The sequence below is a fragment of the Prionailurus bengalensis genome, chromosome C1 (genome assembly GCF_016509475.1).
Source record: "Prionailurus bengalensis isolate Pbe53 chromosome C1, Fcat_Pben_1.1_paternal_pri, whole genome shotgun sequence".
Classification (NCBI taxonomy): Eukaryota; Metazoa; Chordata; class Mammalia; order Carnivora; family Felidae; genus Prionailurus; species Prionailurus bengalensis.
The window spans coordinates 58496319-58520361 of record NC_057345.1 but is presented as its reverse complement, the minus strand read 5'-3'; the positions used below and the strand labels follow the sequence as shown (position 1 = coordinate 58520361).

General features: G+C 37.6%; 1 protein-coding gene across 1 annotated transcript; it reads right to left on the bottom strand.

Moving 5' to 3' along the window:
- Window positions 1–24043, bottom strand: CTH (cystathionine gamma-lyase). Its single transcript, XM_043575260.1, has 12 exons — window positions 23678–24043; window positions 20583–20664; window positions 17986–18081; window positions 15878–15987; window positions 13716–13847; window positions 9744–9801; window positions 9208–9285; window positions 7512–7664; window positions 6296–6417; window positions 4774–4826; window positions 1047–1185; window positions 1–580 (listed from the first exon to the last, which is right to left on the bottom strand). Exons 1-12 carry the CDS (start codon window positions 23843–23845, stop codon window positions 554–556), a joined length of 1218 nt encoding a protein of 405 aa, XP_043431195.1. The 5' UTR covers window positions 23846–24043; the 3' UTR covers window positions 1–553.

Here is a 24043-nt window from a genome sequence, read left to right as displayed (position 1 = left end):
TGCATTTGATAATTAGATTTATTTATTTTTTTAAATAGTAAGGACAACGTTAAATCAGCAGAATTTCACAGTAGGCTTCTCAAGTATTTGATTTTTGGCTTATGGTAATTAAGTGTAAACCATTGCTTTAAGTGCTGTTTTCAACAATATGCAAATATCACACTTGATTTAAGAACATTCATTTAATAATTTAAATTCTTCAGAAAAACATCAAAAATGAATTATCACTATATTGTAAACATGATCAATATAAACCTTAAGCTATGAAAAAAAGATCACAATCCCAAAAAGCAGCACAAATCTCACCTCCTTCAGAGGGAAATGCATACCAAAATTATCAAAAAGAGAATAACAGAATTGACCTGTCAATTACAACAAGAGAAAGAGGAAACTGTTTTTAACAAGGATGATCCCTGTAAGGTTAGAGCTGTGAAAGGTAATGAGGTGCCTTAAAATTTTCACTTGAAAATCCTGCAAAGGCTCTTTAATTGTCCATTTGATTACGCAGAGTTGACCTTCTCAGGAAGCAACTTCTACTAGCAGTCCTGGAATGCTAGTTATGACCTGCATTTGGAGGGTGCTGTATTAAAAGTGCACAAGAAAAATGTTATTAGACCCACAGGCAGAGACTTCACTTCTTCTAAGGACTCTTTTCTGAATACTACCATTTTTTTTTTAATTTTTTAATGTTTATTTTAATTTTGAGAGAGAGAGAGAAAGACAGAGCGCTAGTGGGGAAGAGACTGAGAGATAGGGAGACACAGAATCCAAAGCAGGCTCCAGGCTCTGAGCTGTCAGTACAGAACCCGATGCGGGACTGGAACCTGTGAACCGTGAGATCATGACCTGAGCCAAAGTCGGTCGCCTAACCAACTGAGCCACCCAGGCGCCCTGAATACTACCATTTTTAACATCTGCCCTTCTACTGAGTTCCCTGTCTATTGCAGGAAGAGAAGAAACCTTTAGAGTTTACAGTGAGGCCACTCTAGAAAACAGTTACCACCCCCTCCAAGATGAGGCACACAAACACCCCAAAATAAACTTACTGCTGCCTTCAAAGCTTGATCTAGATCTTCAAGTATGTCTTTTTTATCCTCTAAGCCCACAGAGAGGCGAATCAGTGTGTCACTAATTCCAAGGGCATCTCTGTCGCTCTTAGGCACTGATGCATGGGTCATGATTGCCCTAAAAGAAAGAATAAGCAAATTTTAGATCACTATATGGTATCTTATTAACAAATTACAATTATCTTCCACTTTTTTCTACTCTAGATGCCAAATTCTTCATATGTCTATAGTTTTTCACAGGCAAAAAAAAAAAAATTTGTGAAAATTATCTTTTCTAGTCATTAAGTGAAAACGAAGATCTTTTATTGTTTTTACACCATCAGTGTTCTCAATCCAGACACTGAAGGTGCCAATCAAGCACTCCCATGCAGGAGGGAAAAACAGCCTCCAGTGTATGCGTTTTAACACCTGCCTGAATGAGGCTTTGGCCAAGTCATAAATCCCATGACCAAGCAGCTAGACTGATGGAGGGTCCACTGGACTGAGAGCCAGCCAGAATTAATTCCCTCTGAATCAATGGATTAATCCAGAATGGCACCTTATGAGGCTGATCAGGGAAAGTCAACCCAGGAACACCAGCAGTGGCCAGCAGTGAGCATTAGGAATTCCAGCACATATCCTATGAATGTAGAGGCTTGGAAGGATTTTCAAAACTACCTAGCAACCCATCATCATCAACATGTATAAAGGTAAAGCACCTACCTAAAGGTCAGGCACTATAATAAGAATTGGGAAACCAAAAAAAGGAGATATTTTCTCCACTCTAGATAACAAAGCAGAAGCTAAAGATGATGACAATTCATGGAACAGAACAGTCTGCAGCAAATGCCAAACAAGTATGGACAGTAAGGATTGCCAGAATTTAGAGGAGGGAGAAACCTGTGGGTGGAGGCATCATGGAGGAGATTGTAGCCTTGCTGAGCCCTACATACATACGCTGTCACCAATACTCATCTTTTCCCTGCAAAAAAATGCTTCTACCCGCAAAATCAATGCCTTAGTTGCTTTGTCCTGTCTCACTTCAGATCCATGGATAGAAAATCTCAGACGTGGTCAACGTAAATGAGTATCTTCTTTTATCACTCTACTGAAGGTCTACATGCAAACACCCTTCTTAAAATGTTGACTTTTCAGGCTTTTAATTCCTTAAAAGAGAGTATACACATAAAAATAAGAACTTAGGCCTCTGAGACCAACAGACCTATGCATGAATCAGTCCCTCCACACACTGGCTGAGTGGGCTTGTAAAAGTTACTTGTCCTCAGCATCGATGTCCTTATCTAAAATAGTAATAGCTATCACTTATTATATGCTTACCATAAGGCAGGTACTCTATGAGGTTATTTGTGTGCATTAACTCATTTTTAAAAAATGAATACACATTGGATATAACACCTATTTCAAAGTTTGGCACAGTCATTAATAGAAGAAACACATATAAAGCATTTACAAGTGTAAATGTACAAGTATGGAGTGTATTAGATGCCTAATAAAAAATAGTAATTCCTGGTAATAGGTGACATTTATGGGGCACCTGCTATGAATCAAGGCATTGGGTTTGGGATATTTTTTCCCCATATTTCCATAACAACCCTAAGAGCTGAGTACAGTGCTATCTACATTTCACAACTCAGGACAGGAGAGATTAAGAGAGCATCGGTAACTTTTCTGAGGCCATGGAGTGAATATGTGTTGACAGGCTGGCAGACCAAGGCTGTGCACATTGGCTTCGCTTCCTCCCTCCCTTTTTGCAATGCTGTAGTCATTGCAGTGATTGGGAGTCACAGACGGAGGGGGATAGAACAGACAAGCCCTGACCTAAATTCACTCGTCCACTGGCAGGCATTGAGGTTATGGCGTAGCTGGAATATCTGAGGGCCAAGCAACTTTAAACCAAATCCCCAAATAAATCAAGAGGGCTCTATTTTTAAGAGAGACCTAAAGTAATACACAGTTCTTTACTATGAAAAATAACCCAATTTCATATGCGGAGTGTGCCCTCTTGTGCATCCAGACTTACTAGCAGGCATCTTCTTGAAGACTCACAAAAACCTATTTTTGTTATCTTAATTATTTGAACAATTATTTGGGCATCATAGATTTTTTTTTTAACTTTCTGTGAAACTGCCTGACTCTTCCCAGAAACTGTAAACTACTTACTGTGAGAGGGCAGGGCAGCAAATGTGCCTAAATTTTGGCAATCCCTGACACTCCTCAACACAGTGCTTCCAGAACATTGTTATTCCAGAAATGTTTATGAAAATTGAAACACAGAAACATACCAGGGACATTTTAGTACACTTGATAACTATTAGGTAATGATGGTGAATTACCACTGCAATAATTACAATCTGTGGGCAGAGTGACACATAATAAACTCAGGACACAGCTCAGGAAGGCTAGGAGGGACAGGTAATCAATAAATGGCAATTATTATTTTAATTATCAATCACATTTTATGGATGAAAAACACTGAAAGCTTAGAGGTGAAGTAATTGGTGGGGCAAGTCTCAAACCCAGATCCAGGCTGCTTTTACCTCCTCTCACTGTTTCCATGGGAAGTTTCAAGAGTGAAGTTGCTAACATTTTCCCATGTTAGGAGTAATCAGCAAAACTTGCTGAATCTTTGTTTCCTTGTCTATAAAATAAGTTGTTGGACTGATGGATCTCAGGCTGCACATTCTAACATCCTCTCGTGCTTTGATAAAATTAAGATGAATTGACTGGATCAAGAACACCAAGTTAAATTTGGGGTCTGTCTTGCAAATAACAGGAAGTCATTCAGGGTTTATCCAGAGGAACAGAAAATAATAGTATCTAGTAGGGCCCTCCTCTGACCATCGAGGGCATGGAGGTACTTTATCAGAGACACAGTCCCCATTTCAACATTTCAAGAAGATTTGAAATCTGCCCTTTGTTTTTAAAATATATTCTTTTTTTTAAAGTTTATTTATTTTGAGAGAGAGAGGGAGAGAGTGAGGGGAAGAAGGAGAGGAAGAGAGAATCCCAAGCGGGTTCTGTACTGTCAGTGCAGAGTCTGACATGGGGCTCAATCCCATGAACCATGAGATCATGATCCCAGCTGAAAACAAGAGTCAGATACTTAACTGACTGAGCCACCCAGGCGCCCCTGAAATCAGCCCTTCCAATACAAAGTCTCCAACCTCCCTTCTAGAGTGGAGTGGGATAGAACAGTCAGAGCTCAGAGGTCCTAAGATACAAGTCCCCTGGAATCGCCTTCAGGCTGAAGGGGGAAGGAAGCAACATTGGGCGCGGGCGGGGATACATATAGCTCACTGAGATTTTATCAGGGTCTCCATTCTATTGGGTTAAGAGTCCATTCTGATTAGATACCAAGATGCTGTTCTTATTGTTCAGGATCTTTTTTAAAAAAATTTTTTTACTGTTTATTTATTTTTGAGACAGAGCACGCACACAAGCAGAAGAGAGGAAGAGAGGGAGACACAGAATCCAAAACAAGCTGCAGGATCTGAGCTGTCAGCACAGAGACCGACATGGGGCTCGAACCCACGAACTGTGACATCATGACCTGAGCTGTAGTCGGATGCTTAATTAACTGAGCCACCCAGGCACCCCTTATTGTTCAATATGTTGAATTATTCCTGATTTTACCACACTCTTTTTCTAAACAATTGTTAAAGCTGACATCAAAGTTAAAACATGGAGAAAACAGAAATATACTCACGGAAGCTCAGCAAGACTTTCGTATCCTCCCAAGCTCTCAGCCAGAGTAAATAACTATGGCAAAGAAAACATTCATTTAGATCTTTCACTAAAATAAAAATACAAAACTAAATGTTTTTAATAGACTGGCCCTGGACAGATGGTGAAAAAATGGGGATTATGAAGAAAACACCAGTCGGGCAAGAAACCCAGAGAAAAAAATGAAAATAAAATCCGTAACACTGATTTCACCCATTAGACATATTATGTGCAAACTTATAAAACATTAGAAGTTGAGGAAAGTGAATCTCCCATACCTTCCTAATTTGGTCCTATACTTAAGTAATAATTAACATGAGCCCTAAAACCTCAGAATTATTGCATTTGAGACCTAGTTCTGTGGTTACTCTTAAATAAAACCTCTATATGTCTACCAAGTTACATACATTTACTTGTTAGTATGTATCACTTACTAAATTAATACATCCATTTAACTGCCTCCTGGAGTAGAAGGGAAAAAAACCTGTTTTTGTATTTAGTGTTATAGTGTCACAGAATTTTACAAATATTTTAAAATTACTCTCATAACCGTATTTAATTAAATATATGCTATCTTTCTGCTTTTAGTACAACTGTTAGTTACCAGTAGGCTTTGACTAATCTGGCAGCAGCCTATTCATTGACTTGCAGTATTTAAAACTCAGAGTCTCCTGCATGAGCTCTGTAAGCCCAGTGTATGTAGTTACATAGACCTCTCTCCCAGGGCCCCTGAGAGCCCCCTGCTACCATGAAAATTAGACAAAGGCCTCCCTTCCTTCACCACAGGCAGACGCAGCCAGGAGGCACAGGGTTTAGAAAGCCCTTCGTAGGCTGGATTTCAGGATATCCTTTGTGCAGTGCCCTGACCACACATTAATTTGAAGTTTCATGTACTATTTCACTTGAAAGTGAATTTTTAAAAGTGAATTTTTAAAATAAATTTGAAAAACCAATGCATCAGAACATTCTGTCTCTCTCGAGTTCATGGCTATGACTCGAGAGTTAAGTAAATAAACATATTCAGATGTCTGCTACTGAGCCAAAGTCATTTTCCAACCCAATGCATTTCATGATAAGGAGGTTTGTGGGTGTGATTTGCAGGTACAAAAACATTAATCCGAGTTGGGTGGAAATGACAGATAATGAACTGCTGTAATTTATCTCTATGACTTATTTACTTTTAAATGTTTATTTATTTTGAGAGAATGAGAGAGCATGCATGTGCAAGCGGGCGAGTAGAGAGAGAGAGAGAGAGAGAGGGAGGGAGAGGGAGAGGGAGAGGAAGAGGGAGAGAGGGGGAGAGAGAGAGAGAGAGAGAGAGAGAGAGAGAGAGAGAGAGAATCCCAAGCAGACTCCACACCGCCAGTGCAAAGCCCAATGCGGGGCTCGATACCACTAACCATAAGATCATGACCTGAGCCAAAATCAAGAGTCAGACACTCAACCAACTGAGCCACCCAGGAGCCCCTACCTCTATGATTTAAATACCTCTTTTGAAAGTTTACCTTTAGGTTCTTGAGAAAAGTCTCAGCATGTTGAAGAGTGCCCTTAATATAAAAGGTGATCATCCCTGGACAGCCTGTGCACTGACGCTTTGCCAGCTCATGCTGGGGATGAGAGGGCAGTCCTATAATCATGAGGCATAATAAGTCTTATTTATAGTCAAACATGTAATTTCAGAACAAAAAAAAAAAAAAATCACTGTTGGCCAAAGCAAACTGCAAATAAGCCTAATAATGAGCTTCATGCCATGGTCACATCTGACGACTTGTTCTGGCCCCTGTCTCTATGTCTCTGGCTTCATTTTGACGTATCTTTTCTACCCTCTCCATGCTGGAGCTACATTGGCCTTCTTTACACTGATTACCCCAGCCACTCTGTTACTTATATCATTCTTTATTTCTTGCTTAATATCTGTCTTATCCACCAGACTAGCTCCGTGTGGAGAAATCCATTTCTTTTGTTAATAACTGGATCCCAGTTCCTAGTACAAAGCTTGGTCCGTAGTTGGCAACTGATAAGCATTCACTGAATGAGTCTGAACGCCTGTTCATGCCCTTCTAACAAGTGCTACCCATTCTTCAAGACACAGCCCAAAACTTTTCTCCCTCCTTCCATTTAAAATATACACCAGTCAACAGCTCTTTACCTAGGGTACATATGTAGTTCTGTCTTGGCTTACCTAAGCTCCTTGAGGGCAGGGATCAGGCTTAATTCTCCTGTCCACCCAGACTATATGGCAAATACCTCAAAGGGTTTAAAATAACTATTTACTTAAGACCACCACAATTTAAATAAAATAAATTCAAAGAGTAATACAGAAGTCTGCTAACTCCACATGAGCATTCTAGATGTTGCCAGAGGTGAAAAAATTCAAAAAGAGAGCTTTGGGGGAATTTTGGTATGTAAGTAACAAGTCTGAATTTGACGAATATCAAGTCCCAACCTAAATCAGATAAAAGTTAGAGCTAATGCAAAATAGTTGACTGACAAGACTATAAGCAAATCAACTGGAAAGTAAAATGGTGTAATCTTGGAATAAACACAAACTTCCAAGCTAAAGGCCATCACAGGAACATCTAACACATAAAATCAATTTCCTAACATCCAAGCAGCCACTAGACTATATGCAACACAAGGCCACAGATCAGGTTGATCTTCTTCGCCACCAGACCCACCACAGAGCCTGCCCATGAAACCCTAGGAGTCTCATTAACGTACCAGGATAAATAACCTTTTCTACCCTAGGATTAGATTCCAGAAACCGAGCAACTGCCATCCCATTTTCGAAATGCTTCTCCATTCGGACCTGTAGAGTCTTCAGACCTCGATTGCAGAGGTAACAGTCAACAGGAGATGGAACTGCTCCAAGAGCTGGAAAATGAACATATTCTGGGTTAGTCTGAAAGGTGGGAGGGACCCAGAAGATTCTCTCACTCTTTTTCATCATTGTGACTCTCAGAAGCCAGCTACAAAGGCCAATGTTTGACTTCTCGGAGGGAATTAATATATCCAATCAGAAGCATGAGAATGAAGTATAAATTATGCTTAAAGAGGAGCGCCAGGGTGGCTCTGTTGGTTAAGTGTCCAACATCGGCTCAGATCATGATCTCACCATTTGTGAGCTCAAGCCCCGTGTCAGGCTCTGTGCTGACAGCTCTGAGCCTGGAGCCTGCTTTGGATTCTATGTCTCCCTGTCTCTCTGCCCCTCCCCTCCTCATGCTCTTTCTTGCAAAAAAAAAATAAACATTAAAAAAAAATTATGCTCAAAGAAATGGGCTTTTTAATTTTTTCTTAAACATTTATTCATTTCTAAGAGTTGGAGAGAGACAGAGCATGAGTGGGGGAGAGGCAGAGAGAAAGGGAGACACAGAATCTGAAGCAGGCTCCAGACTCTGAGCTATGAGCACAGAGCCCAACATGGAACTTGAACCCACAGACCATGAGATCATGACCTGAGCTGAAGTTGGATGTTTAGCTGACTGAGCCACCCAGGTGGCCCAGAAACGGGCTTTAAAATGAGAGGGGAAATGAATATCCTACAAACTACACATGAATACAATATGAACTTTTCAAATATGAAGTAAATAATCCTATGGTTTTGATTAAATGACATAGTGCACATAGTTTAACCTCACATTTCTTTGAAAAAGTAGAGAAAAATAGCAGTTCAACTCCTATTGTTACTGAATGTTCTTCTAGCATTCTATTTAGCTTTTGTCTAAAGCAGCCTAGGAGTTAATATGCCTCCAGGGTACATACCTCGCCTCTACTTTATATAAATGAAAGGAATTTATCAAGCAATAAGTTTTGCTTTTCCTCCTTGGTGCTTCCTTGTTTTACTTTAATACTTACTTCCTAGGGAGGCATTTTTATTCCTAATTATGTTTCTCTCTTATCTGTCAAATTGCAATGGTTAACGAAGTGTCTTCAAATAAACCCTTACCTATACTTGAGATAACTAAACTATCTAAACAGGACATGGTGTTTAGACATCTGTTGAAAATATATAAGTTCACATATTAAGTGATATTTAAAATTAACCACCATTCTAGATATAAAAGGTATAGTATAAGAAAGCCATTATTCCAAAGACTTTATTTAAAAACAAATCTAGTAAGTTTGAAAATGAAAAATTCATGTGGGCTTTACCCAATTACAGTCAAAATTAACATGGATTTGAAAAATAACAAAATTGATCCCTTGAGTCATGTTATAAAGCCCTGCTATGATCTAACTATATTTTTATATCCCAATTTTTCTACTTCCTTTAAAACTCAGAATCTTTCTCCCCCACATCTCATTTCTTCCTAATTTAGTAGAAAGCTATCACTTCTCAACATTTAGTGGAAATACAAATTATCAAATGTAGTCCCTCTGAGGGGTTAAGGGGAATTCTGGACTTTTCAGTACTTACAATTTTGTAAGAAGCGGAGCCTATCGTGGAGGCTCTCAGAATTAAGAGACACTAAGCCCATTACAACATCACTGTGGCCTAAAACAAAACAAAAACCTTCAAGTTAAAAACAATGCACATCTATTCTTCATTCTGGAATTTCTAAAATATGACTTTCACTTGAAAAAACTCTTTTGGAAAATGATAGAATAAGTTTAAATAAACTGTTTTCAATTTGATAGTTCCAAAAGCTATACCTATAATAATAAAATAAAAATCATATAAAAATTAAATGTTTCTTTTTAAGCTGTCAGTAGGATAAAAATGTAACTTTTTTTTAGTAAATTTCAATCCTCTGTTCATAAGTCATGAGCATAGTTTTGTCTGCTATAAAATGGAATCCCATATTTAACCAAAGTATAAATTTTTTACTTTCTACATGAGTCACAGAGAAAACCAGAATAATAGAAGAAAAAAATATCAAAATATCAAACCCTATGGTATTATCATGTATCCATGGAAAGGAACACTCAAAGTGTAGACTATGTATATCTTACCATTCATGTATTTTGTTGCTGAATACATACAAATATCAGCTCCCAGAGCCAAAGGCCGCTGAAAGGAACAAAAGATTTTCATTTTCAATGGTAAAGCACTTGAAAATATGCTTCATTACATGTTTATTTGCTATTGTAAATTTCATTCCTAGTCTAACTTTTCAAAAACACATGCATCTTAAAATTTTCCATGATCTCTGATGCTATCTTTTCCCTTTCTCCCCCCCACCAAATAAAAATACAAAGTATTGGACCCAGTATTCAATCCAAAAAGTACAAATTTTCTGGAAATAGCAGATAAACTCAGGTCAACTGGTCTCCTGAACTTGTTTCTTTAGAGCAGTTGCTAGCTGGCCCTAAGTGTATTACTAAATTTACAATGCAGAGATGTTGGCATTTTATGACTCAGTAAACACAAAAGTAGTTGACATAAACATTCAGCAACTGTTTCATCAAGTGAGTATAAAACTAATATGCTTAGGGGCGCCTGGGTGGCGCAGTCAGTTAAGCGTCCGACTTCAGCCAGGTCACGATCTCGCGGTCCGGGAGTTCGAGCCCCGCGTCAGGCTCTGGGCTGATGGCCCAGAGCCTGGAGCCTGTTTCTGATTCTGTGTCTCCCTCTCTCTCTGCCCCTCCCCCATTCATGCTCTGTCTCTCTCTGTCCCAAAAATAAATAAACGTTGAAAAAAAAAAATTTTTTTTTAATAAATAAATAAATAAAACTAATATGCTTAGATCTTTGATCATTAAAACCTTATAATGTATGCTGTAATTATTCACTTGATGTGTCATGACCTTGACTCTTAATTACTCTTTTATTGTACCAGTTGTGCCAAGTGTAAAGTCACTTAGTAAGAAAGTTGTTTGGATTGTTTTCCCTCACCCAACTTTCCTGCAAATCAATCCTTTAGTCTTAAAATGTCTTTGTTTATAGTGAGAGTTAAAGTTATAATCAACTTATTCACTAAACAATATATTATCAGCATCTTTCCATTTATACATTCTCTTTTTTTTTTTTTTTTTTAAAGTAAGCTCTATGCCCACTGTGGGGCTTGAGCTCACAACCCTGACATCAAGAGTCACATGCTCTACTGACTCAGCCAGCCAGGAGCCTATTCACATTTACATTTTCTGTAAAAGAAAGTGTGGGCGCGCGCGTGCGTGTGTGTGTGTGTGTGTGTGTGTGTGTATTAATTAACCTCACCAGTTGTTTAGTCTTTGGAAGGTGTTACTATAAGGAGGCTATAGGGCTTTTTCATTTGAGTTATTTCAAAAACAGGATATTTTAAATCTGGTATTACTCAAAGCACTCTCTACATAGGTGCTTGCTCATCTTCAAAGTGATGGAGTCAAACTAGATGATGGTCTCTTCCAATGCTAACATTCTGTAAACTCTGGTCAAAAGAAAAGGAAGACCAATAACTAACACCTGTTGAGCTTAATATGTGCTAAGAACCATGTTAATACTTTACCTATCCCAGGGAAGCACAGTACAAAATATTTTACCCGACTCAATAAAATCAGTACCTTAAGATTCTAATTGTACAGATGAGAAAAAAGGACTAAGAAAAACAAAATAGATCACTCAGATTAAAAAGCTGGAGAGCTGGCACTCACACCCCGACTACATGAATCTAGAGGTTCTATCCTGAAACACTGAAACTTTATGCTGGTATGTCCATTTTGCCTTTTGTGACATTTATAGAAGATCCAGAAGACAAAAAGTAGGGAAGAAGGAGAATGTATCCAGTTTTCAGGAGGGTAAAATAATGAGAGGACCTCTTCAGAAGATTTGATTTATGGAATTAATACATGCAGTTCTTTATGGACAACATGATTCTGATTAACTCAACTGGAATGAATCCAGGTTGAAATGGAGCAAACTGCAGTCCCTGGCATGAGGAAATGTGATGCGGGCTTCAGAAAGGTAGAAAGACTGGACCTATTTTAGTGACAGTAATAGCGAAAAAAAGGGCCAGGCGTGATGAGTAATCTAGGCAGGCCCAGGCTAAAACAATTCATGTAGTCTCCATGGGAATATACAGGACTTAATGTGACTCAGCTAGAGCAATGCTATGCTGTGTTAACTGGCCTAGTGTAAGTAGTATATGGGGTAAGAAGTTGGGATAAAGAATCCAAGAGTGAAAATCCCCTGGGACAAATAGAGAACTCCAGGAGCTTTTCACTTGGAAACAAACTGTTTTACCTGATACAAGAAGAAGCTAAAGATATATCGTGAGCCAAATGTAGGTGGCCCATGAAGCTATCCAATCAATGTAGCCAGGAAACATGTTTGAGGAAAAGAAAAGAAAATATGGTAGTGCCTTCTCACTAAAACAGAAGAAGGTGAAGAACAGGTTTATATAAACTCCCAGGAAATCGGCCAGTCTTGAAGGCAGTCATGAAGGCAGCAGCCTGCGCCAACTTCAGGGACCCAGAAAAAAAGGGGGCAAGTATAAACAATTGGCTATAAACATCTGCCTAATTTAAGAGTAGGAGAAAATGAGCTGGGCTTTCAGAAACTCTGCAGGAAGTGCTTTAAGAATGAGCATAAGGTACAAGCAGGAAGGAAAGAGCAAGGAGAAGGTAAGCTCCTAATAAGGAAAGGAAACAGATTGGGCTACTCCAAGGAAAGAGAGAGAACATGTGGGAAAAGGGCAGACAACTAGTCAATTGTAAGGAGATCCCTAGATGATCTACCAAAAGGAGCAAAACAGAAAGAAGAATATGGAAAAAAGTAGGAAGAAAAAGAAAAGGAATGGAGGGTGAATGGGAGGGCTTGAGGGGGGTGGGGTAGGAAAAGAGATAGCTTAAAAGGTGCACTGCTGGGATGCCTGGCTGGCTCAGTCAGTTAAGTGTCTAACTCTTGATTTTGGCTCAGGTCATGATCTCATAGTTCATGAGATTAAACCCTAAGTCAGGCTCAGTGCTGGGTGTAGGGCCTCCTTGGGGTTCTCTCTCCCTCTCTCTCTGCCCCTCACTTGCTCATGTGTGTACGTACACATACTCTCCCTCTCTCCAAAAAAAAAAAAATTTAATTTAAAAAAATAAAGAAATTCATAATATAAATAAGGTAAAGCTATAAAGAGCTGGACACTGAGGCACTGAAAGAAGAGAAACTAGAAAGGAGGAAAGTGGAGAAATAATACGTGTGACATACACTGAGATGTCATGGAGCATAGCCTGTGTTTTCCATTTATTTGGAAGGTTAGCCAGGTTTTATATATATAATGCATTATATATATATATATATAGTAGTACATTTAAATATACATTAAATTATATATCTTAAGATTTAATTATATATTTTAATAATATATTAAAAAATAAACACATAATACATACATTAAATATATAACATATCTGTTTTTCAGTCACACCATGTATATAAAAAATAATATAACTGACTTGTAACCAGCACATAAACATTGAAGTCCCTACTATTTATAAAGCACTGACAGATAAAATCACATAAGGTCAGCTCTTCAGAGAGTTTACACATCCTAAGAGAACTTAAAAGCTTTAAGACATTTAAAACACACAAAGTCCCATACTACATATTAACCTCGGTTTCAAAAGATATTAACTAATGGCAGAAGGGTCCAATTAAAAAAATTTTTTTTTAATCTTCATTTTTGAGAGAGAGACAGAGTGTGGGCAGGGGAGGAGCAGAGAGAGGGAGACACAGAATCCAAAGCAGGCTCCCGGCTCTGAGCTGTCAGGACAGACTCCGACACGGGGCTCAAACTCACGAACCATGAGATCATGACCTGGGACGAAGTCGGACGCTCAACCGACTGAGCCACCCAGGCATCCCTAGAAGGGTCCAATTTTAATTTTTTGTGTAATCAAGAACTATGATTATATTCCATGAGTTTGATAATGATTTTAATGGAAGCAAGTCTTTCCTTTACCTAGTTACAGGTATCTGTGTGGTCTACTAATAATGCCAAAAAATTTATTTTCATTTACCTGGAAATACGCCGACATGAAAGTGTTATCCACAACCAAAATTATGTCGCCATGTTTATGGACGGTATGTGCACAGGCTTCAATGTCAATCATCTTCAAGTTAGGGTTTGTGGGGGTTTCAATCCAAACAAGCTAAAACAATTCAATAAATGACAATAGTTTATAACAATCCACTGCACAAACATACATCTCATATATTGTAACCATCTGGCAGACTACAGTGGAAGAGTGTGGGTGATGAAGTTGCAAGGTTTGAATCTGAATCCTAGGCCCCATTAATTCCTGAAAAGTCATAGCTAAGTAACTTACCCTCCATATTCCTCAAATTTTACATTTGTACAATGGGGTTGATAATATTTATCTTATGGAGCTGTTATAAAGATCAAATGAGATCATGTTACATAGAAGCAGAAAAGTGCTCAAGTTAATTATTGTAATTACTTTCCATTATAAAGAGGATGAATTTCAAAGACATAGTTCAGTGTCTAGGAATTTTGTTCTCAAAGGTAAATAACACAGAACACTAAGATTATTACAGCCTAGAATTTTCATTAAGGAGAACTACCCCTAAGCTATCAAACATATTCTAAATATTAACTTAAAAAGTGCCATATGCATTAGAAACTGTAAAATAAGTATCCAGAACTTGAACAGCATGGGTTTTAAAGTAAAGGAGAGAAGTTACACACAACAGAAAACCTGCTCACAGCTCATTTAAGAGACAGTATCATACCCCAAAACTTAGGGCAATTCAGGAACTGAATAGTAGATGCTTGATAGTGATTGAAAAGACCAAAGAAAAGAATTCTGTTTATTAAACAAGATGCCATTGCATTAAATGACATTACCTATAGCTTTCTTTTTAAAGGGGTTAATGATTCTTTATTACTATGTAAACGAGCAAGATATCTAGTTCAGTATTCTTCTGACTCAAGAGTTTTACCATGGAAAAGATAAGGGAGTTAATGCATATTCTATAAGAATTGAATTATTTTAAAAATAAAAAAATACTTTGGGTAAGAATTTATTACTCCCATTCACAATAAAAAATTAGTTAAAATAAAAATAAGTAAATAAATACCAAGTTGATTTTACAGGGACTTGAAAAATCTACTTCATATGACGAGGCAGATATTTCAGGGGGGAAAATGTATTAATTCAAGTCAGTAAAGAGCCACTACATAAAGTTCTGTTGACAAGAATTAACATACTCACAATTTGCTTTCCTCCCTTAGAAAGACTCAGACCAGCTATTTTAATAAGTATCTTTTCTCCTAAGCAAGATAAAAAACAAGTTCCTTTGAAAACAAACCTTAATCACTCAAAGCTCACCCCTGTGTTAATCTTCAAAGTAATAATTTGTGTGAGAAAAGGTTTTCGTTTTTTAGCATTCACCACAACATAATCTTAGATACAATTGAAACCTTTTAATCATTAGCAAAAAGTTGGAAAAGGCTGACTTATAAAAGACACTGGTCCTTCTTTTACCCGTGCAGAATTTAAATGAGGCCCCAAGAAAGAATATCACATATGCCATTCACTCAGGCACAAAACACCTTCCGGTGGCATACAAGATTCCCAGGACGGAGGCTGAAGATTGTTTGTGGCCTATTCTCTACTTGTAACTATTATTTTGCTGAAGTATCACTTAGAATTCTTAAAAATCCAGTATGCTGAGGGTTTGGGTCTGGCAAGCTTCCTTTTCTGCAATCCAATCTCTGTGATGACTGTTACCAGTACCAGCTTGATAATGCAGTACAGAATTATATGCTTTTGCTAACAAATCTTTTTAACAGTTTTTATGTGTTAGATACAATCCTAAGCATTTCATAAGCCTTACTTCATCTACTTTACACAACCACCTTTCTATAAAGCAGGTGCAATTATCCCCATTTTGGAAATGAAGAAATTGAGACTTTGCTTAAATAATTTGCCCCTGATAATACACCAACTATGATACAGAGTTAGAACTTGAACCCTGCTATGGAATTCATGTTCCTGAATATCACGAGAAGCCAGACCTATCTTAATCTTGTTGATGGTTTCCAATGGCTTCTAATAAAATTTGTTGTGCAAATTTAAATTATGTCCTCTAGTAAACAAAATTATAAAAACACAACATCACACAGAAAACAGACAAAACTGAAAACTAACTAAGTTACCTTGGTTTCGGGTGTAATGGCTGCCTCTAGCAACTTGGTTTTGGAACAATCAACAAAAGAAATCTTTAATCCAAATTCAGCTGCCACCTGCCTGAAGTACCTGTTTGTACCTGAGGCAGAAGAGAATCAGACAAAATGGAAAGGACACTGTACTGAGAAATGTTTATTCCTTATAGGTATAAATACTTTAAAAATATAAGGAAGTGTCAATCACCAATAAAAACAAAATCAACAATTCTACTTTGGTCAAATAATTTAGCTATCTTGTATAATAAAGAAGATAAGGCTTGGATTTTAAACTAAGAGTTAAAGGGTCAAGTTAAACACACTTGATATCTGCACCAAGAACACGAAGTGAAGCAGAAAATATTTCTGAAAACATACAATCTCTGCTCTTCAAACATTAAGTGGCATGCATGCATCAGTATCTTTTTAACAATTTTTTCGTAGTAATCACATTTAAAATGACTGAACCACTGTCAGTAAAACATTCAAAATAAATTTTCAGTCTGATTATGCTTTGATAATAGAAAAAAACAGGTTATTATTCTTTGTACTTTCTCAATCTTTTTGTTATGTGGTTCTAAAAGCTTTAATGATAAATGAGGCAAAAAAATCAAACTACTAGCTTATAGTTTTACAGTGAAAGAGAGAAGTCATTCAACCTAGAATAATTTCTTTCATAAACACTGTTCTGGATTTGATTTTTACATATGCAAATTAAACAAAAAATTTATATTATTGCTAGTCAAGCAAAAAAAAAAAAATACTCTATGACCAAAGATATACTGAACTTTGATGTTATAAAGACCAACCGTAAGTAATGTAAGATGGAAAAAGAATGTAAAGAATTGTTAAAAATTAACAGCAATTTTCAAGATTTTATACCTAAGTGTGCCATGAGGTTTTTATAATGCATTATAAAAGCAACTAAGGGTTTGCTATTTTTATAATTTCTATTCAACAAACTATCATAGGGAACAACCATAAATACCAAGCAGTTGGCAAATTTCTAGGAGGGTTAAATGATTACTAAAAGTAAGATTTAACTTTTTGTTAATAGGAGATAGATAAAATAATATTCTAGAAGTTTCATTTTAATTATCTGGAAGCATGTGGAATATATATATATATTTACAACATTTTTGCTATTGTTTTGAACACAAAATCAGTCTTGCTTACAGGGCAACCTGTCTCCTTTACCTTCCTGTCCACCACTTTAAATAACTTGCATTTATTTATTTATTTTTAAGTTACTCGCATTGAAATTGTTTAAAATTTGAAGTTCTTAAATTTGGATCCATGATGGACTTCAAGAGGTAAGACTTCTTGACCCTAAACTTAAAATGATAAACATTGGGTGTAATCTTAACTACACTTTTTGGGGGGAAAGGGGCCCATAGTTTTCGATAGATTCTTTTTTTTTTTTTTTTTTTTTTTTTTTTTTTTTTTAAATTTTTTTTTCAACGTTTTTATTTATTTTTGGGACAGAGAGAGACAGAGCATGAACAGGGGAGGGGCAGAGAGAGAGGCAGACACAGAATCGGAAACAGGCTCCAGGCTCCGAGCCATCAGCCCAGAGCCTGACGCGGGGCTCGAACTCACGGACCGCGAGATCGTGACCTGGCTGAAGTCGGACGCTTAACCGACTGCGCCACCCAGGCGCCCCATCGATAGATTCTTAAAAGGTTAAGTGTGTGGCAGGGATACAGGGGTGGGTAGAGGTAAACTCTTGAGAGTGACCTGGGTTATAGCTCATTCTCATTACAGGTAAAAATTCTAAATAACACTAGAATACTCTCTCTTTAAACACTATCTTCTCTGTAGTAGAATATATGTAGAAGGTAAATCAGGTCCAACATCCTCATTCTAGCAGTTTAAATAAAATTATTATTAAGCAATCTCTCTTATAAGCAGTTCCAGAGCATGGATCCTAAATGTTTACACTCTTCCTTTACCAGGTCTGGGCCAGCATGGAGGTATCCCTCACACCTTTAAAAGATAATAAATAATCAATAAGCCTGGTAACATTGTTCATATAATTCTGGACCTACTTTATTGTCTTTAACATATCAGTTGACACAACATGAATGAGAGAGGTCACCTACCTCCATATACATCATCCATACAAATAATTTGGTCTCCTGCTTTTAAGAGATGGGTAATAGTCACAGTGGCTGCTAAACCTGAAGCAAAGGCCAAACCTAAAATAAAAGCCAAGTTAGAGTAAGCCAAAAAGTTAAACCTAAAAGTTGAAAAACACCTAGAGTATTTACTTGCTTTACTTTATGTACCTCTCTCTGCTGTTAAGGACAGCCATTACTACTGAGTCACCAGAAGTCCTCCAGTTAATAAAATTGCCAAATTCCCTTGCTGCTTAGGATAAAGTATCTTTTTTTTTTTTTAAGTTTATTTATTTCTTTTGAGAGAGACGGAGAGAGAGAGAAAGAGAGACAGAGAGAAGGGCAGAGAAAGAGAATCCCAAGCAGGTTCCACACTGTCAGCATGGAACCAGAGTCCAAGTCAGGGCTCCATCCCACAAACCATGAGATGAGGACCTGAGCCGAAATCAAGCACTGGATGCTTAGCCAATTGAGCCACCGAGGTGCCCCAAAGATAAAATATCTTTAACATCAAAATGTATAATTCTGCTTTCATTATAAAATTTAAACATTTCAAAGAAATAATTCTTTACAAAATTCTGAGATTAAAGGCCAATTGCCAATTAAGTTACAGTTTAAAAATAACTCTAAAAAAATTTCAAGCCTGAAGAACAGAGCTAAGATAGGATCACTCATTAACTATATGGATATCTCAAAATCAGACTTGAGATGTATCTGGTAAATTCTAAAAATATGAGTTTTTGAAGATTTTTTAATGTGGAATCTCTTTTAAACAAATATGATCCTGAAATCTCATATAGAACAAAAATAATGAAAACAACTTAAAAACAAAACCTGGCATTGTATACATTAAACACTGTAAAAGAAAATATCCTGACAAAATGTCAATACATCACTGTGATGATAAAAATCACTATATGGTAGAAAGGATAATTCAATAACTTGAAAAATGTAATTATTATAAAATCTTCTCAGAAGTGTTTAGGTTGGGATTACAGTTCTCTTCTCAGCAGACCTGTGATCCAGCAATGAATTCATATAGAAGGCTAAACTTTAAGCCCAGTTAAAAACAACCATGTTTTCTATATCCCACTTGAAAAACTTGTTGGCAAAACATATATAAATACTCAGCCTTTATACCTCTCACAGGAGGAAATAATGTTCCCCATACAGTACTAAATTATAGTACAAGTTTAGTGTTTAAAAAGAACTCCCCTAATGCTAACTAGTGCAGCCACTCTGGAAAACAGTCTGGAGGTTCCTCAAAAAATCAAAAGTAGAACTACTCTACACCCCAGCAATTGCACTAGGTATTTAACCAAAAGATATAGGAGTGTTGTTTCGAAGGGGCACATGCACCTCAATGTTTATAGCAGCACTATCAACAATAGCCAAAGTATGGAAAGAGCCCAAATGTCCATCAACTGATGAATGGATAAAGAAGATGTGGTATATATATATATAGAGAGAGAGAGAGAGAGAGAGAGAGAGAGAATAGAATACTACTTGGTGATCAAAAAGAACGAAATCTCGCCATTTGCAACAACATGGATGGAACTAGGGTATACTATGCTAAGCGAAATAAGTCAGAGAAAAACAAGTATCATATGACTTCACTCATATGTGGAATTTAAGATACAAAACAGATGAACATAGGGAAGGGGAGCAAAAATACTATAAAAACAGGGAGGGGGACAACCATAAGACTTTTAAATACACAGGACAAAACTAAGGGTTGCTGGAGGGTTTGTGGGTGGGGGAGATGGGCTAAATGGGTAAGGGGCATTAAGGAAGAGACTCGGAATGACCACTGGCTGTTATACACTGGGGATTAATCACTGGAATCTACTCCTGAAATTATTGCACTATACGCTAGCTAACCTGGATGTAAATTTAAAAAATTAATAATAAAAAAACCTCCCCTCATCCAAAACAAAAGGAAATGCCCCCAAAAAATCCCAACAGCTCTTATTAAGATTTCTAACCCCTACACTCTTGCAATGAGAAAACTCAGAAGACTCTTATTTTCTATTCACTATTCTGCCCTCATTTAGTAACATTTATATAAAAAGTACAAAGATGATTTAACGGTAATCCACTCCTCTCATGAAAAAAAAAAGATTCAAGGAGTTAATCCCTCATCTCTGAGGTCACCTGGGTCCTGGGTCAAGGGTACCTGGGTATTGTAAATGTTCCCCGATGTTATTCTCAAGCATTATCAGGTGACTGAACCAGAGTATAAGAAAGTTTATATTCTCAGAGGCAGTGTTATAAAACTCAGTTAATATTTATCTATTTACACTGACAGCTCCAGATGGAGAGTGTATTTACACAAATACTAGATGGCAAATTCTGCCATTTTGCCTCTTATCGTATTTATTTTTACCTAATAATTACACATACGCATATCACGCCATCTGTGGGAACTTAGACAAAAAAATTCAATGTCTTAGTAAAATAAAAGTTTTTAAGTAGCTAATCCCTACTTCTTTCCAATTTAAAATTCTGTGTCTCTATGATTTTGTCTACACAGAGAAGACTGGGTTCTAGGCTTCACAAACTTTGAAATGGAAATCACTTACTGTACTTGGCCCCATCTAGTGCTGCCACTGCTTTTTCCAAGCAATTCCTGGTGGGGTTTCCAGAACGACTATATTCAAAACCCTGAAGAAAAGAAATGAGAGTTAATCCTAAGAGATCTACGTTTAGTTATCAGTGTCCTAACACAGCCACCTCCACAACTACAGGTTCATCCTACCATAATGAATTTCTATTATTTAGTTATGACATGTCTTGCCATTAAACAGGAACAATACTGTGGCTGCAGCCAGTGTGATTAGAATTAGGTATCTGCTGCTTATGAGCTGTATGCCCAATAGGTAAGTTACTTAACGTTTCCTAGAGTGAGCTCAGTACCTATAAAATGGGAATCAAACACAGAAAAATAATTCGTAAAACTGTTGTGATGATAAAACTATGTAATGTATAATACATTTGCTCCATGGTGACTGGCACATGCTAACTACTAGAAAAGTGGTTTTTTATTAGTAGTAGTATTACTATGTTAGACTCACCTTTACCCGTTCACCTGGGGGCATCAGGAAAAGGGAATCACCAGAGCAAACAGACTAAACTTACTTCTACCCTATATTTCATTTTCTAAGAAATCAGTGGTACAAGTCCTGTTTAGCAACCTACAAGAAACTATCAACAGATCCCCCAAATGCTCAAAGTTCAGATCTTGGCTCTCCAGAGCAACTCGAAAATATGGAGAGTAATTCTTGGCAAAGTGGCTACACACAATTTTTTTAATTCGCTCCTTTTACATGCACCATACTAGCTATGTTCACCTAGTCATTTCATTTAATCCTCGTGCTCTGCTTTTACAAAAGTGAAGCCAAAGACCATGGAGAACATCAGAGCCAGTATTCAAACCCAGGATGTAAACACTGACTAAAAATATAATTTTCTCCCCATGCCTCATATACCACATGACAAAACACATTGTTTCTGATTTGGGAGCCCAGGTATTAATAATATATACATATATATATATTTTTTAAGTTCTGTTGCTTTGTCTGTTTCCTTGTTTTTGACAAACTGAGTTGACCTATTTTATAGGGTCCCAAGATATCCTCCACCCTCCCTCCCATCACCTCCTTGATGTCACCTGCAGCTGTACTCCCCAGACAAAAAAATGTTTGGATTCATGTGGCCACTGCCACAGAAAGGCACCCCATGTTTCCATAATTATTCACTGCAGATATTTAACTTTTTTTGCGGGGGGGAGGGAAGAAGAAGTATATCTCAGTGGCAAATTCCCACCCTCTCACCCATTCTATGGCTTTCCAAATGGAACAGGAGAAATAGATGCTTCTCATTCAGCTCCTCAGATTGTCTTTAGCGCTCTCAACTGAGTTTTTAAAGGTATTAACAGGATTTTACCTGGATTTTACCATCCCTGCTGGCTCTCTGAAAATACTTAATTATTAATATCTAGTTAGATGGTTAATTTTGTACCAAGAGCTCAAGATTGGGCAGCCACATATTCACAAAATCCTACATCAGCAACAGACTGCATGCTTGGAAAACAGATTGTATAACACGTTTTGATTCCAAAATACAGTAGCTAGAAGTATCCTAAACCAACTGTAGAAATGCCCTTAGAATTCTATCTCACAGGGGCTCAGTAGGTTAAGTGTCCAACTTCGCCTCAGATCATGATCTCACAGTTCCTGGGTTTGAGCCCTCCTTTGGGCTCTGTGCTGACAGCTCCAGGCCTGGAGCCTGCTTCTCACACTCTTCTCTCTCTCTCAAAAATAAATAAACTTAAAAAAAAAAAAAAAAAGGTTTTTTTGAAAAGAATTCTACCTCACAAAACAAAGAGTTAGGTTTAAAATAATTTTTCTAGATTTATATAACATAACACAATAAAGAGGTTTTTGAAATATAATCAAGGCTTTGGACCTAACAAGGTTTATTTAATCTATTTCCTTAAAAGCTCAGCAATTTTAAATACTTCAAGATCCCATCAATGTGTTATCAAAAGGGAGTAACAAAAAGAATCCTCCTTCAGAGCCTTCTAAGTCATTATCTCTAACTCTGGGTCAGTTCCTTCTGTATAAAACTTGTGTAATACCTGTCCTGCCCTCTGACCTGGGGAAAGTGTGAATGTGAACACCGTGAAATACCCACCTACTGAACAATTATAATGTACGATAAAGCTTAACATATGTATCAACAATTCATGTGGTAAACACTATTATTAACCCATTTACTCAGGATCAACCTGAGGCTAGGATAGGTTAAGCAACTTGCTCAAGGTCACCCAGATCAGAAGAAGTGGTGTTAGAATTCAAACCTAGCTCCTCTGACCAGGTGATTTGTGCTCTTAATCACTAAGCCTCACTGCATAAATGATGCAATGGGTTAGATTATTACTAGTATTATTGGAGTAGAGCAGAGTGTAGCCTAATGTCTAAAAGCAGGGTTCTAGAGCAGAGTTGGAATCCTAGCTCCACCACTTACTAGCCATGTGGCCTTAGGCAATAGTTACTTAACACTCTTAAATCTGTTTCTTCCTGAGAAAAATGAATACCTAGTTCACACTAGGGCTGTTGTGAGAATTATCCCAGAGCATACTTGAAATACATATGATATACTATGTGTAAGTCTGTATCTAGCCCATAGCAAGTACTCAATAACTATTAATAACAATACAGCCATTGGGCATCATCTTGATTCTAGGTGAGTTATCAGATCCCGAGTTGTTTTTTTTTTTTTTTTTGGTTGACTCCCTAGTATGTCTTTATAATTTCTGCTGCTGAAAGTAATTCAACAAAGTTATGACCCTCAGTTTTGAACTGCAAATTTCCCAAAATTACATGAATTTCAGTTTAAATCTACATGGCAAGTTGGACATACTGTTCCTTCCAGTCCTGCTTATTAAAAGAAATGTGATCACTTGACCATCAAATACAAAGATTTAATGCAAGGAAGATTACAGGTGTAGTAAACATCTTTTGGGGACGCAAAGTGGCTACACACAATATTTTTTTTAATTTGTATAAGCCATCTTATAAATTATTTACATGCCTTTTTATGTATAAGCCATCTCTCATTTCCCGCCCAACCCTTGACCCCCATCCACCCACCTCCCCAGCCAGACCCAGCTCACCGAGTGATGGCCGGGAGCCTCTTGCTTGAACGTGGTGGACAGTGAAATGGGGGGCACCACAGCATGGGAGGTCCATTGCTCGGGTTCCTGGCCCACATGGATGGCCTGCGTGGCGAAATGTTGGAAGCGAGGCTGGAAACCGTACGGGGAGGCGTCTTTTTCCTGCATCCTGAGCTGCGCGGGAGGGAAAGAGAAAGAAGGCGAGGAAGATAAAACTAGACAACTGGTACGACGGGCCTGAAAAAGACACAAGACTAGAAGAACGAGAGCCAAAGAAACGGCGGGTGAACCACCGCGAGTGCACAAAAACCGGGCTCCCCGATTCAGTGCCTGACACTTTAGTAGCCGGCCGGGAGCTTTGCGTTC

Excerpts from the sequence above, each read along its gene's own strand:
- CTH (XM_043575260.1), bottom strand. The coding sequence starts at position 23,845 with ATGCAGGAAAAAGACGCCTCCCCGTACGGTTTCCAGCCTCGCTTCCAA. Across the intron at positions 9,286-9,743 it reads AGCAACAAAATACATGAATG|GCCACAGTGATGTTGTAATG; the intron begins GTAAGATATACA and ends GTTTTGTTTTAG. Across the intron at positions 4,827-6,295 it reads CTTTTCTCAAGAACCTAAAG|TTATTTACTCTGGCTGAGAG; the intron begins GTAAACTTTCAA and ends TCTTTGCCATAG.